This window comes from Fukomys damarensis, unplaced genomic scaffold, assembly GCF_012274545.1.
Source record: "Fukomys damarensis isolate Sample0158 unplaced genomic scaffold, DMR_v1.0_HiC HiC_scaffold_31, whole genome shotgun sequence".
NCBI classification, from domain to species: Eukaryota; Metazoa; Chordata; class Mammalia; order Rodentia; family Bathyergidae; genus Fukomys; species Fukomys damarensis.
In genome coordinates, this window is record NW_022900943.1 from 28,762,098 (window position 1) to 28,775,387 (window position 13,290).

Sequence of the window (13,290 nt, forward strand, 5' to 3'; positions counted from 1 at the left end):
TGCTGCAGCTGGAGCTGGGGAGTGAAATGCTACTGGCAGTCAGAGGCCAAGAATGCTGCTGAACATTGGGCTGAACCCCCAGTACCAAAATGGTAACAATAATAATAACGATAATAATCCTACATTGCACAGCTAGTGCTCTATCACACACAGACTCCTGAAGCCAAAAATGTCAACAGCACTGAGGCTAAGAAAACCCAGTCAAGATCTAAGCCGAAATTCTGTCCCCTTACCTCCGTTTTGTGTGCCAAATCACTCGCCAAATTGTAGTTTACACATCCAAGCACTGACTGTCCCTTCATCACCACCCAATCCCGTCTTAACTCAAAAATTGAACATCTGCTTTCTAAAGTTGATTCCATTAACAACCTGGGGAAGAGGGGCTGTGCTGTATTTTATAAACAATTTGGGGAAAAGACAGACCCTGGGAATTTTCAGAGTGGTATTCTGATGCCTCAAAGAAAATTATAGAAAAGATATAGGCTTGAGGATAGAAAGAAATGCACTTGCTCTAACTGAAGCAATCTGAACAGACTGAGAGACAAGAAAAACACATACCAAATCCCAAGATAATGATACTGAAAACCCACAGGGAATAAAGTCATCCCTGTCAAACAACAGCCACACATTTAAATTTTTTAATGCACTGGGACAATTATGTTACTATAATGAAACTGACTTTGTTGTTTACATTCAGAACTATAATGTCATGGTGTAGTGGTTTCCACATTTTTGTTTCTAAAACACATGTGCAGCATCTACTCTGTCACCACCGAGCTGCCTGTACAATGAAGCAGGACACCCAGGACAACAATAAAGGTCAATGCCTACCTTCTCCTCACTAGAATGCTAAGCTCTGTACCACCTAACACTGAATCAACGTTAATGTTGGAAATTTTACCCACTTTACAACTCTAGTAACAACCGTGTCACCAAAATTTAACCCAACGAGGCCAAAAGCCATGCCCCTAGGTGGCAACTCGAACGCTAAGAGTGACAGTAGTGGCATTTACAGTACAAAGTATGGGAACATTTTTAAAAGGGGGGAAAAAACGTGAAAAGGCGCATCTGTTGACAGTTCTCTCACAATCATTCTGCCTTGATTTCTGCTATTTTCCTGTTCTTTAACACATTCAGTTCTCATCTAGGGGCACTGCAGAAAAAAGAAAACTGGTGTGCTATGTAAACAAGTGGAAAGGGCTGTCTAACAGCAGCAACCTCAAGGACACCATTATAGGAGTTACTGGAAAACCTCCCGTTACGTGACTGGCCTCTCTCGGGAAGAGGGGCAAAGATGATAAACAGGGAGAAACTACTGATGGGGCCAAGAATTCTCCAGGCACTTGAAGACAATAGTAAAAAAAAAAAAAAATAAGTAACAATGCACTTAAAAGGCCCATCTCAGTACGGGTGCACCCAGAAAATGACACACTGGCTACCTAAGGAATGGGAGAGAATATCTGCAAACCACTGAACTCAAACAATTCAGTAAGGGGGAAAGCTCCAGCACAACCCAATTAAAAAGGCAAAGGACAGAAACCAACATTTCTCATACAGAAAATGGTCACAGGGCTGGGCATTTAACTCAGTGGTGCTGCTGCCTGCCTCACAAGTGCAAGGACCCAAGTTCAATCCCTGGTACAAAAAAAAAGGGTCACAGATGCATGAAGAAAATTCTCAATATGAGTAGTCATCAGGGAAATGCAAATCAAAACTATAATGACATACAGTTATATCACCTCACACCTGCTAATATGGTGAATATCAAAAGAAAAGTTCTGACAAGAGTACGGAGAAAAGAGGATAATTACACAGCATTTCTAGAAATGTAAATTAGTGATGTCATTAAGATAATAAACAGTAGGGAGGTTCCTCAAAACTCTAAAAATAGAAGCCAGGTATGGTGGTGTAAGTCTATAATCCCAGCCACTCTGGGAGGATGAGGCAGGAGGATCATAAATTCAAAGGCAGTCTGGTCAACTCCCTGAGTCTCAAAATAAATAGAGTATAAAAAAGATTAGGGATGTAGCTCCCTGGTAGGACACCCTTGGGTTCAATATCCAGTACTAAAGAGAAAATCAAATCAAAACAAAAAAACTGGTATGATCCAGCCATCCTTCTTCTGTGTATATCCTGTATTCAAAAGAAATGAAACATCTCAAAGAGATACCTGTACTCCCATGCTCACTTGAGCATTCATTATTAAGAGCCAGGAGATGGACAGAACCTAAGAATCCATCAGTAAATGAATGGCAAAGAAAATGTTATGTATGTACAACAGAATACTATGCAGGCTCTCAAAAGCAGAAAGAACTATCATTGTGACAGGATGAGGGAACATGGAGGACATAAATGAGATAAGCCAGGTTCAGAGAAACAAAACACCCATGATCTCATTTTTATGTGGAACCCAAGTGTTGAATGTGTAGAAGCAGCAAGTAGAATGGTGGCTCCCAGAGACTGGGGAACTGCTGCTGAAAGGGTACAAAGTCTCGGATCATATGGGATGAACGAATCCTGGAAATCTAATGTGCAGCACGGTGACCAAAGGTAACACCATTGTGTTTGAAATCTGTTAAGAATTTGCTGCAAGTAGAACGTGTATTTGCCCCACACAGGAAAGGTGGGAGGTGATGGATATGTTAACAAGCTTGACCATGGTAATCATTTCACAATGCGTACGTGTATCAAAACGTCAAATTGTACACGTAAAATAGAAACAATTTCTATTTGACAGTGATATTTACCCAAAGCTTGAAAAAAGCAAGAGAAAATGGTACCAGAGGCAAAACTGATACCAGGCATATACGCAGGCACCAAAAGGAATCGCACACATCTTCCCTCTACTTCAAGAACTGCATGATCTATGTTGTGCTTATTCCACCTTCCCTGCATGAACCTTACAGTTAGGAAAACAAGATCAGAGTCCTCAGACTCACAGACCTGAGTTGATGTGCATTTCAAGGTTGTTTCTGATTTGCCCCTCTTTTTTGGCAGCACTTTAAAGTCACGTTTGGAGAGATCCACCTCAAAAACCACACAGGTATCAGGTAAAAAGATGCTCAGCATCATTAGTCAACAAGGAAATGGAAATCAGAACCATATGAAAACAGCAGTTTACACCTACTAAGAAGGCTGGAAGAAAAAGACGGGCACAAAAACTGCTGGATAGCATGGAGAGAAACTAGAATTCCCACATACTTCTGCGGAGACGTAAAATGTGTGGCCACTTTAAAAAAAGTCTGACAGTTCCTGAAAAAGTTAAAGTCACCACATGATCTACTGGCCTCACTTCTACGTACAGTACTAAGAGAAAAAGAAACATACATAATACTTGTACACAATATTCAAGGCAGGAATCTTCACAGGAAACAACCAAAATGTTCATTAGTTTATGTATGGACCAACACAGGTTACACTATGCTGGTACAATGGTATGTTCTTTAAAAGGACTGGTACCTGCCAGAGCAAAGATATACCTTGAAAACACTATGCTACATAAATAGGATCGGTCACAAAGAGCTACATATCATATGAAATGTGCAAAACAGGTAAATCCACAGCATTAGAAAGGCACTGGGCTGCCAAAGGTTGAAGAAGACTCATGGGAAGTGAATGCTAGTACGTATGTGGTCTTTTGGGGATGATGAAATACTCGAATTAGACGGTGATGTCTGCACACCTCTGTGAATATACAAAAAATATTGAGTTGTGATGAGGTAAACTTGATGTAAGTAAATTGTATCTCAAAAAATAAACATACATATAGGCATAATTCATAAAATGGGGCACTCTACTTTCCATTCAGGAACTCTTTTCTCCCTCTAAAAAAAAAAAAGAAAAGAGGGCCAGGGAGTTAGCTCAGTGGCACTGTGCCTGCCTCACAAGCTCAAGGTCCTGAGTTCGATCCCCAATACCAAAACAAAGAAAAAAAAAAAGAAAAGAAAATGTAAAATGGTGTGTACCAAAGAACCAAGTAGAAACCATAGGACAATATATGGGGTAATTAAGAAGTATATGCACCTTTCTTAATTATATAATAAAAACCACAACACAGAAGAATTAAGATACTAATGCCTAGATGACCTTGAATTCCCAAAGTTCAAAAGCACTGCTACAGGAAATTGCCCCCGTTTCTGGTGGGGTGGGGGGTTGATACTTGGAGGACTGAAATCAGGTCAAATGAGGCTTAACCCTGCATTTGTCAAAAAACACCTCATTTTACTGTTAAAACAATTTAACCTAACCAGAGGAGAAACTGGATGTGCAAAAGACTTCTTTGTTAATACTGTTCCTTCACTGTGGAAAGGTAGTAAAGGGAACAGGCTGGTGTCTAAACGGCAGGTATGTCACTAAACATGTGTCAGCAGAGCCAGAAGAACCATGTTTGTGTGTTATGTAGTCTTCTCTTGGTAACAGGATATGCATTATTCTCCTAGGGTGAATTTGTTTTATAAAGAAACTTACAGCTGGGTTATTGTGAGGCTTTCTAGGGATTAGCTGCATACTCCTAAGAATAAGAGGCTAACCTCATCCTCTTAAACTTCACACACTACAATCCCATGGATAGCTGACAGCTACAGCCAAAAGAGAAAAATAATCCAACATTTTGCTGATCCTTAAACCAATCAACTCATGCAACAGTGGAGAGCCCTTTAGGTCTACAACTCAATCTCTCAGGGACGTGGTCTCTTCTGGCAGACATACTGTGAGCTTTTATGCATGGCCATCCCCTACACAAATACACACAGCCAGACACCACACTCACACTTTACCTCATACAACAAAATCATTTTAAAGCACAGAGTTTTAAATGCTATGAAACAGGAATATACAAACCTAACCAATAACGGGCTGCTATAGGGCTTGACAGAAGCTGTATTATGGAAAAGAAATCATATAGCTAGGAAATAAGAAAACAATGCCTACATTAACACTACCTTTCTCAAATGCCCAAAGTACACAGGCACTGCCTACAAGAAACTGCCTTTGGGAGTGGGGGTGATACTGGAGAGACTGAACTCAGGGCCTTCTCAATGAGCGGCCTATCTACCTCTCTTTATTTTTTGAGACAGGGTCTCAGTAAGTTTCTCAGGATGACCTTGAACTTGAAAATCCTCCTGCTTCAGCTTCCCCAGGTAGCTAGGATTACAAGCATGAGCTAACACACCCAGCTCAAAATTGTCTTACACCTTAACAGTCAGTATTGAGGCCACTATCAGAACCTTGGTCTTTTATGAGTAGCAAGGACAATCACCACCGGTCACATGTCCATTTTATCCATTTCTCTCTCCTTCCAATTGTATCAGGAGTCCCTGTAACTGTCTGCAAAGTCTGTGTTCTCTTTTTATCTTAAGTAAAGAAGCTAAAAGTGTTCTGTTCTCACATTTGTGCCTTCTACTTGATGTCCATCTGGGTTTTTTGTTGTTGTTTTTCCTTTGTTGTTTTGTTTTTGAGACAGGGTCTCACTATGTAGTTTAGGCTGGCCTTGAACTACAGCCCACACTGGCCTTGAACTTGTGGTGCTCCTCCTACCTCAGGTTCCTGAGTGCTGAAATTACAGGTACACACTACTATGCCTGGCTCCATCTGCTCTTAAAATTTTTTTTTCCCTTCTGGATCTGAACTTTTAAATTTACTCATTAAAATCTAAGTGTAATGTTTTTTCACTATAATCTTATGAAAAAGCATTCATGCATGATAACTTTATGGCAAGAGCTGGATCTAATGTCAAATTATCTACAACCATGAAACCATTAGAAAAGGAACAGGTGATGCGCTGCTCTGAGCAACTATCTCAACAGGGGTGTGGCCAACTTGACACAGGACTGGTTACAGGGACTTAGAGAAACCAGGCACACAGAGCTGTGACCAGGGAGTTGAGAGCACATAGACTGAGAATAATGCTAGCGAGGGCCTGACCTCCAGAAAAGAAATGTGCAGTGTCATCCATCAACAGAGGGGGACACTGAGACCCAAACATCCTACCAAGTCTGTCTGATCCTGGGCCGTGATTTGTGTGTAAGACAACACGATGCAAATGAGTATCTATATCCACAAACACCACCAAGTATGGCAACAGGGGGTTAGAAATGAAATAGACAACTATGTGATTGTTTGCTTAAGAAAGAAAATTAAGGCCAAGCATAGTGGTACCTGCCTACAATCCTAGCACTTGGGAGGCTGAGACAGAAGGATCAGCAGTTCAAGGCCAATCTGGGCTACCACAGTGAGACCATGTCTCAAATTACAGTATTACCCACCCCACTCTACAAGTGCACTCAGCTAGTATTGGCTGACTGATTACTTTTCAATCAGAAAGCAACTACGTTCACTTGGGGGTAGGGAAAATTGACTTAGAAGTACAGAGAACCCGGTGCAGTGACAGAACATGGAACATCTCATGGAGTATGGGCCCTGGGTGTGTGCGGATGTCAAAAGTGATCAAGCTGTATATGTAAGACCTGTACACATCACTATATAGAAATTCTACATTAAAATTTTTAAAGTCCCGCCTGCCTCACAAGTGCAAGGTCCTGAGTTTGATCCCTGGTACAAAAAAAAAAAAAGTTTTAAGTCCCTGTGTAAGTACAGAATGTATTTATCTGTACAGCCAGATCTATATTAATTACCTGTGATATATAAACTTGTTTAAAGAAAAATATTTGAAATCCCAATCAACTAAAATCAATCAGTATTCATCAGGGCAGGTAAAAGAAAGCTTTTAATTTCAAACTCCTCAAATAGCAAAGTGATCTTGAAGAGTCAATTTTCTCTGCATTCAGACAGCATTACCAATTCCACAAATAAGATTTTATAGCATGTAAAAACCAGCATCATTTTGTCAACTCCAATTTAATACAACTCCAAATTTAAAAAAAAAGTCTGAGAATGTTGCTGTAAGTTTGAAAATGACCCTGATCTAGAAAATCAAGGTGTCCAATGAATGAGTTCCCTTTCCCTCAACTTGTTTTCTAAGCCATGAGGTGTGTCAAATCAAACAAGTCCTGTGCCTATTAAGATTACTTGCATTATTTATTATCCTTTTTAGTGCTACAAGAATACAACACACTGGGCGGGAAAGTTTATGAGAAGCAGAATTCAAAGTAGAGCTGCAGTTACTACTCCAGCAGTCATCGAATTTGCTCAGTGGAAGCTATTTTAACAAGGCCAGGGATTTAGTTCAGTGGTGCTGCGCCTGCCTCACAAGCACAAGGTCCCAAGTTCAATTCCCAGTACCAGGGGAAAAAAAGTCCAGCAAAAATATTCCAGTAATTTGTCCAAATATCAATTATCTCAGATGCTCACTCATCCTTCTTAAATATCAGTACTTGACACAAGTTTAAGGCAAGTACAAAAGAAGTGAAGTGCAGTGTATTTTGTCACACAGAGCTAAAATTTCTAGACTGGCAAGAACTAGGCACCATCCCTAACTCAACAAAGAATCAAGGACAGAAAAGAAGACAGCTCTTCCTCCACAAAAGCAGCCACAGGCCCGGACATAGCCTGAGCTCACCAAGAAGCTTGGTGTCCTTAAGACGACTTTAACTTTTTCCAAGCTTGCTAAAGAGAAATATCTTAGCCCTGTCAAGCAAGTAGCAAGCTCCTTGATTGTACCTTAAAGGGAATGAGAATGTTTCAGCTCATTTGCATTTTAAAGGGTACTCTTTCATGATCTTTCACACTTGTAATAGATGTCTAAACCGTTCAATTACTATTTCTTTTCTCAGTCTGAAAGTCGTGCACACTAAGAGCGTGGCCTCCCCCACTGTTCTTCACCCCAAGTCGTCCCCGAACAATGATGACAGCTGCGATCAAACCAGGCTGCGTTTACTCTGTGCACAGCTGCTGCTTGTAGGACAGACTGTCTCCTGGTGCCTCCTCCCCGGGGAGACAGGTTGACACACTGCATGTGCAGTGACCGGGTGCGAAGGTCCACTGAATTGTCAACCCAATTTTATGCTACTTTGATTTTCCAGGAGGCACACAATTCCTTTCCAGTAAAAATCAAGCATATGCCAGAGCACAAAACATGCTGCGGGATAATTATTGATCACTGAAAACTTTAAAAGAGCCTCTCTGACACAAATTAATATACTGATCCAAAAATTTCAATGACAGTAACCGCACATGCTAGGGTGCTGAGGACATGCAAGGAGCCTAAGTCACATGCGAGGCCCAATTCATCAATTTGGGTTAATGCTGCTACACTTTCCAAAGCTAAACTGCCTTTATAATGTCATCAACAACTTTCCTGAATGAAAGCCATTCCTAAAATTAGCCATTCATATACCCTTCAAAAACAACCTATTTTTTATTTTCTGATTCCTCTCAAAGGGCATCACCTATAAACACCTGATTAATAAAACTGCTTCATCTCTAATGTGCAGATTCAAGAGACCCACAGGTGTTGGTTGGGTAGTGCCTCTGAGGAGTTAAATGAAAGACTTTTGCCACTGAAAACTTACTTGTAAAACTCTATAGCGTATTAGAAAACAAACATGTTCCATGAAGTTTAGCTGAGTACTTCAGAACTGCTTTGCACATGTTTTCCTTTAATCAAAACAGGCTTTTCCATCCTCATTCATTTGGGTTAAAAATTCTGTGCTCAAGCTACAAGTACAATTCACTATTATTCTTTGTTAATCAAACACGGTACATGCAAAAGTACCAGTGAATATTTGATTTGATCTTTGAAATAAAGCAATTCATTACACTAGAAAAGGGTACAGAAGGCAGCAGACAAATGCAGATGTAATTGTGTTTTTTGTTGAATGTGATTAGAGCCCACTAAGTAACAGTCAAAAATGTGATCCTGAAGGGGAAGAAAGGCAGTGCCTAGATCTAGGGAAGAGGAGGGAGAATTGTTTATGCAGAGCTAAGCTGTCAAGTGTAATAAAGCAGCTTGAATAAAATTTAAGCTGAAAATCCACTGAAGCTCCCCATTTCAGGGAGGAAAAAGCTATTAAAAGGAAATGAAGGTCACCCTCCCAGTTTATTTCACCTAATTGACTGCCAATAGCTTACCACAGGCAACCCCACCGCAGATCTGCAATTGAGAAACTGATGAAAGGAGCGTTTTCAAGCTGAGGCTCATTCTTTAATCCTCCTTGGCTCTTATGTTTTTTTCTCCATCTCCAGTTGGGATGTAATTTTAAGCCCTGATGGATTAACTGGTTCCATTGTCTGTTGCCATCACCGGACTATGGCACTCCTAATCCGTACAGCAGCATGTCTAATTATCATTACAAAGTGTCTGAGGGAACTAGAAAGACCAGCAGGGCATCTTCTCACAAGCAATTAACATAAATTGATAAATGAGTGATTTGAATCAGTTCAAGGCACTCACATATGAATAAAATCAGAAAGGACCCTCCCTTGTCTCAGCTCCTTCTAGCGTTTCGTCTGGAAGGGGCAGAGCACATGAGAACCATCCAGGGTCCTGCAGAGGCTGGGGGATGAACACAAGCAGGGACGGAACACATGGTTCACCAGGTTCCTTAATGACAGGCAAATGACCTGTGATTGACAAGCAGTGGCCGGCCAGGAGCAGACCGAGCTCAACAGAGGAGAGCAGAAACATGCTGAAAGGCTAGAGAGCACTGGGACAGACAATTAACACTTCTTCAAGCGAAAGGGCTCCTTTCATTGGCGTGCCACTTAAAAATTCATGAAAAGAAAGAGAAGGAGCAAACAGTTAGACAGGTTTGAATGCCCAGGAAAGCAAAAGGCAAAAGCAAAGAGAACTCTGTGAAATGACAGCTCAGAGACCTGTCTGGACCTCCGTACAGTCAAAAGGAAAGTATTTAAAACTAGCATTGAAAGCTCTTGCTCAACTGATGGGAGTTAAGTGTCATGGGATAAACTGCACTTATTTTCTCACTTAAAAGTACATTTGTTTTTCTTGCCCACCTAAAATGTTTCTGTCATCTTCCTAATGTTAACCCCTGTTCCCATGAACATCTCAGTATACCCTCTTTCAATGCCCCTATCAAACAGGTCAGTATTAAGCTACATAAAATTACACACACACACACACACACACACACACACACACACACACACACACACTAAGCCATCAAACTATTAAGAAATGAAAGCTGGTTATACACACTGTAGGAGGTAGACCTGGTAGGCCACGTACCCCGATGATGGCATTCAACTCTGCCATGGTCACCTGTTTGGCACGTTCAACAGCCTGGGCCACCTGTTGTTGATGCTTTGAAAACAAGGAGAAGAAAGCATGTTAACAATAGCCAAGAACCTCCTTCCCTGTATATTCGAAAAACAGAAAGACACATGCTACATGTCCTATAGGTCAAAGTATGGGATTTAAACAGCAGCTTCTCAAGCATACATTATTTCATATGATATAGTAACAGGGAATAGCAAAACATCTATTGCGATGCTTAATGTACACCTTAGGTCTGATCACTTCTCTGATTAACAAGACCCTGATCCGTCCAGTTTTGGCACCTCTGGGAATTCCTCTCTTCATTTAGCCTTTTGAGTCTTCACCCTCCATGGAGAAAAGGAAGGTCCTATCTTCAGGATGGAAAATCATCCAGCACCCTTTCAACCCACCCACAAATGGAAAAGGAGCTTTGGGGAACTTGAAACTAGTGGAGAACAAGGTTACTAAAGTCTAAACAACCAGATTCAAAAAGCCAATAAATGAGCATGGAACAGTAGATACTAACTAGAACCAAACCGCAGTATTCATACTCCAAGTCCAGTAGGCTTTTCACCCTGCCCAAGATACATTCATCCTGTACCACCAAAGGCACACTGTAGCATGTATTAGCTTATAACTAGAAGGAGGGTAAACCTTTCAAAGCAAAACTAAAATATAATTAATTTCACAGATTACTCATACAAAGAGCTTTCCCTCTCAAAATATTAAGGTTAAACCTCAATGACTTTGTAACCAAATAAAATGGCTTTTCTATGTCTATGATTAACTAAGTCGACATAATATGAATCTTTATTTTATCTTTATAATTTATTATCCACTGCCTCTACAGATAGTATTAAGTCAACTGACTTGATACACAAGTACAAAGGACATATCTGTGTCCACGGTAGCCAAACCCATGGAACCATTTTTAAGTCAGCACAAGAAAAGTTTTCTACCTAGAAGATAAAAAGAGCACCTGAATCATCAGTACCTATCAGACTTGTATTACTCACAGAAAACAAAAGCTTTATGCTTGATAGTCATTTTGCAGTTTCCCATAAAAAATTAATTTGGGGTTGAACTATTGTCACCACTTCTACAGTGTGCCCTCAGATGTGTTAAGACGAATGGCAGGGGGTTTACACACTTCAGCTGTAACAGATGTTCTTCACACTTGCTCCTTGTGATAAAATTAATGTCTTAAAACTAGCTAATTTGCAAACACAGAAGCAACATAATTGCACTTTAACAGTTGAACAGTTTTACTTACTTCCTGAGACAGAAATGGGATGACTTGTGCACAAATTGTATTCAATCTCTTGGCGATTTCAGTCTATAAAGACAAAGTCATACAAATGTTTAGAATACTTTGCAGTTGGTTCTGTAAGTAGAAACTTCATACCTTCAGCACCTGGGTCCTTCTCTCCTCTCACTCTGAAAAGCAGAATATTGTTTCCCCAGGTTATGTTACCAATATTTACCTTGAGATAAACAGTGGCTACTAGTTCCCATTGCCAGAGTAAGGCACAACTACATACATCATTGGTCAGTTAATGAAAGATAATGAGGAATCTGAATTGGAAAATCTATATGGTTTTGGCCAGTGATGACAAACCTTTTAGAACTTGCAATAACAAACAGCTAGCAGCAGCACATGTGCCTTAGGTTCACCGCCAGTGGTCTTAGGCTATCCGACACCACAAGCCTCATAATGCACTTTGTTAGTGATAGAACACGGTACACAACACAGTACCTTCAAATTGATGTGCAAAGCCATAATGTCAACACAACCCAGGTTTCAAAGATGAGGCCTGTAATGGTTGTGTCTAGATGCCACCCCCGCCCCCCGCAAGCTTCATGCACAGACAGGTGGCTTTTTCAGAGGTGGATGAATCTAGAGTGTGTGATGCTAAGATTAAGGGCGTGTGATCACTAAACCAGTACACTGATTGGTTTGGATATGCTAGTCCGGTAGTCTGGGCAAGATAAAGGGGTGGGGCAGAAAGATCCTGTTAAGGTTCCCTTGTTGCTTTTGCTATCGCGTGGGTGCCATGAATTAATTGTTTCTCCTGTGATGCCCCTCTGCCATGTGCCACCCTGCCTTGGAACTAGCCTGTTATGGACTGAAACTTCTACAAATTGCGAGCTAAATCAACTCTTTCCCTTTTAACCTTGGGTGTCAGGTATTTTGTCTCAGCAATGAGACAAAAGTAACTAACAAATGATCTAAGATGAAGAGCAAGTAAAAGCACCCCACTGACCTGCAATCGAAACTTTTGTACAATGAAAAGAGGATTTCAATGTCTTTCACTGTCTCAAAATATGCAAAAAAAAAAAAAAATCATTGAACACAGAACGTAGGTCTAAATTGATGGTTGAGTCATGACAGTCTGGGTATTTGGAAAATGTCACTCACAGGGCTCACAGTTCAGCTGACCATATGTCCTGAGTGTGCAGCCCTGGCTGATCCTATAAAGGAAGCAGATCAAAGTCGCTACACATCCATAGCAGTCCCTCCACTCCAGGATAAAACACCCAGGGAGTGGGGGATCCTTACTTAGCTGCCAACCTAGCTAGAGAAGGATCCACCTGCACACTTCAACACCCTATCGCAATACAAAGCAATCTGCTTTCTTCTAACAATAAAGAACCAGTTCTGCTTCAAAAAAAAAAAAAAGAAAGAAAGAAAATAAAAGGTCTTGTATAAAGAGGCCCAGCGTTGGCCTTATTTATTTCATCATTTTCTGGCTATGCTTACTAAATGCCACCTCTATTACTGAATTAAGCAATGAAAAGGAACAAGAGAAGAAAATTACAAAGGAAGCAGGCCATGCCCTTGGGAAACAGAATACAGTGAGATAGAGGAAAACCCAGGAACTTTAATCAAGTACATAAAAGAGAGCCGCCTTTTGTCCTCCAAGAGGATTCCAGTTAACTGAGCAGCAAAGTCTTTGGTTTTATGGGACTGGATTTAGGCCAATGCAACCCCTGTTCCCCCTGACCACCAATGAGATAGCCTTACAAACCTGCCAAAAGAAATGTACTAGGAGGGGAAATGAGAGCTTCACAGAGAGCGAAGCCATGACCTTGTTTTAGCCAGTGGAGCAGATAGA

At 40.8% G+C, this 13,290-nt stretch overlaps 1 protein-coding gene across 1 annotated transcript in view; it reads right to left on the reverse strand.

Moving 5' to 3' along the window:
• Tle1 (TLE family member 1, transcriptional corepressor) overlaps window positions 1-13,290 on the reverse strand; it is a gene marked incomplete at its 5' end in the record, with an annotated part of 87,027 nt that overhangs the window by 49,523 nt on the left and 24,214 nt on the right. Inside the window, 2 exons of the mRNA XM_033757704.1 lie at window positions 10,145-10,219; window positions 11,448-11,510. Coding sequence (XP_033613595.1) covers window positions 10,145-10,219; window positions 11,448-11,510 — 138 coding nt within the window. The remainder of the gene's footprint in view (window positions 1-10,144; window positions 10,220-11,447; window positions 11,511-13,290) is intronic.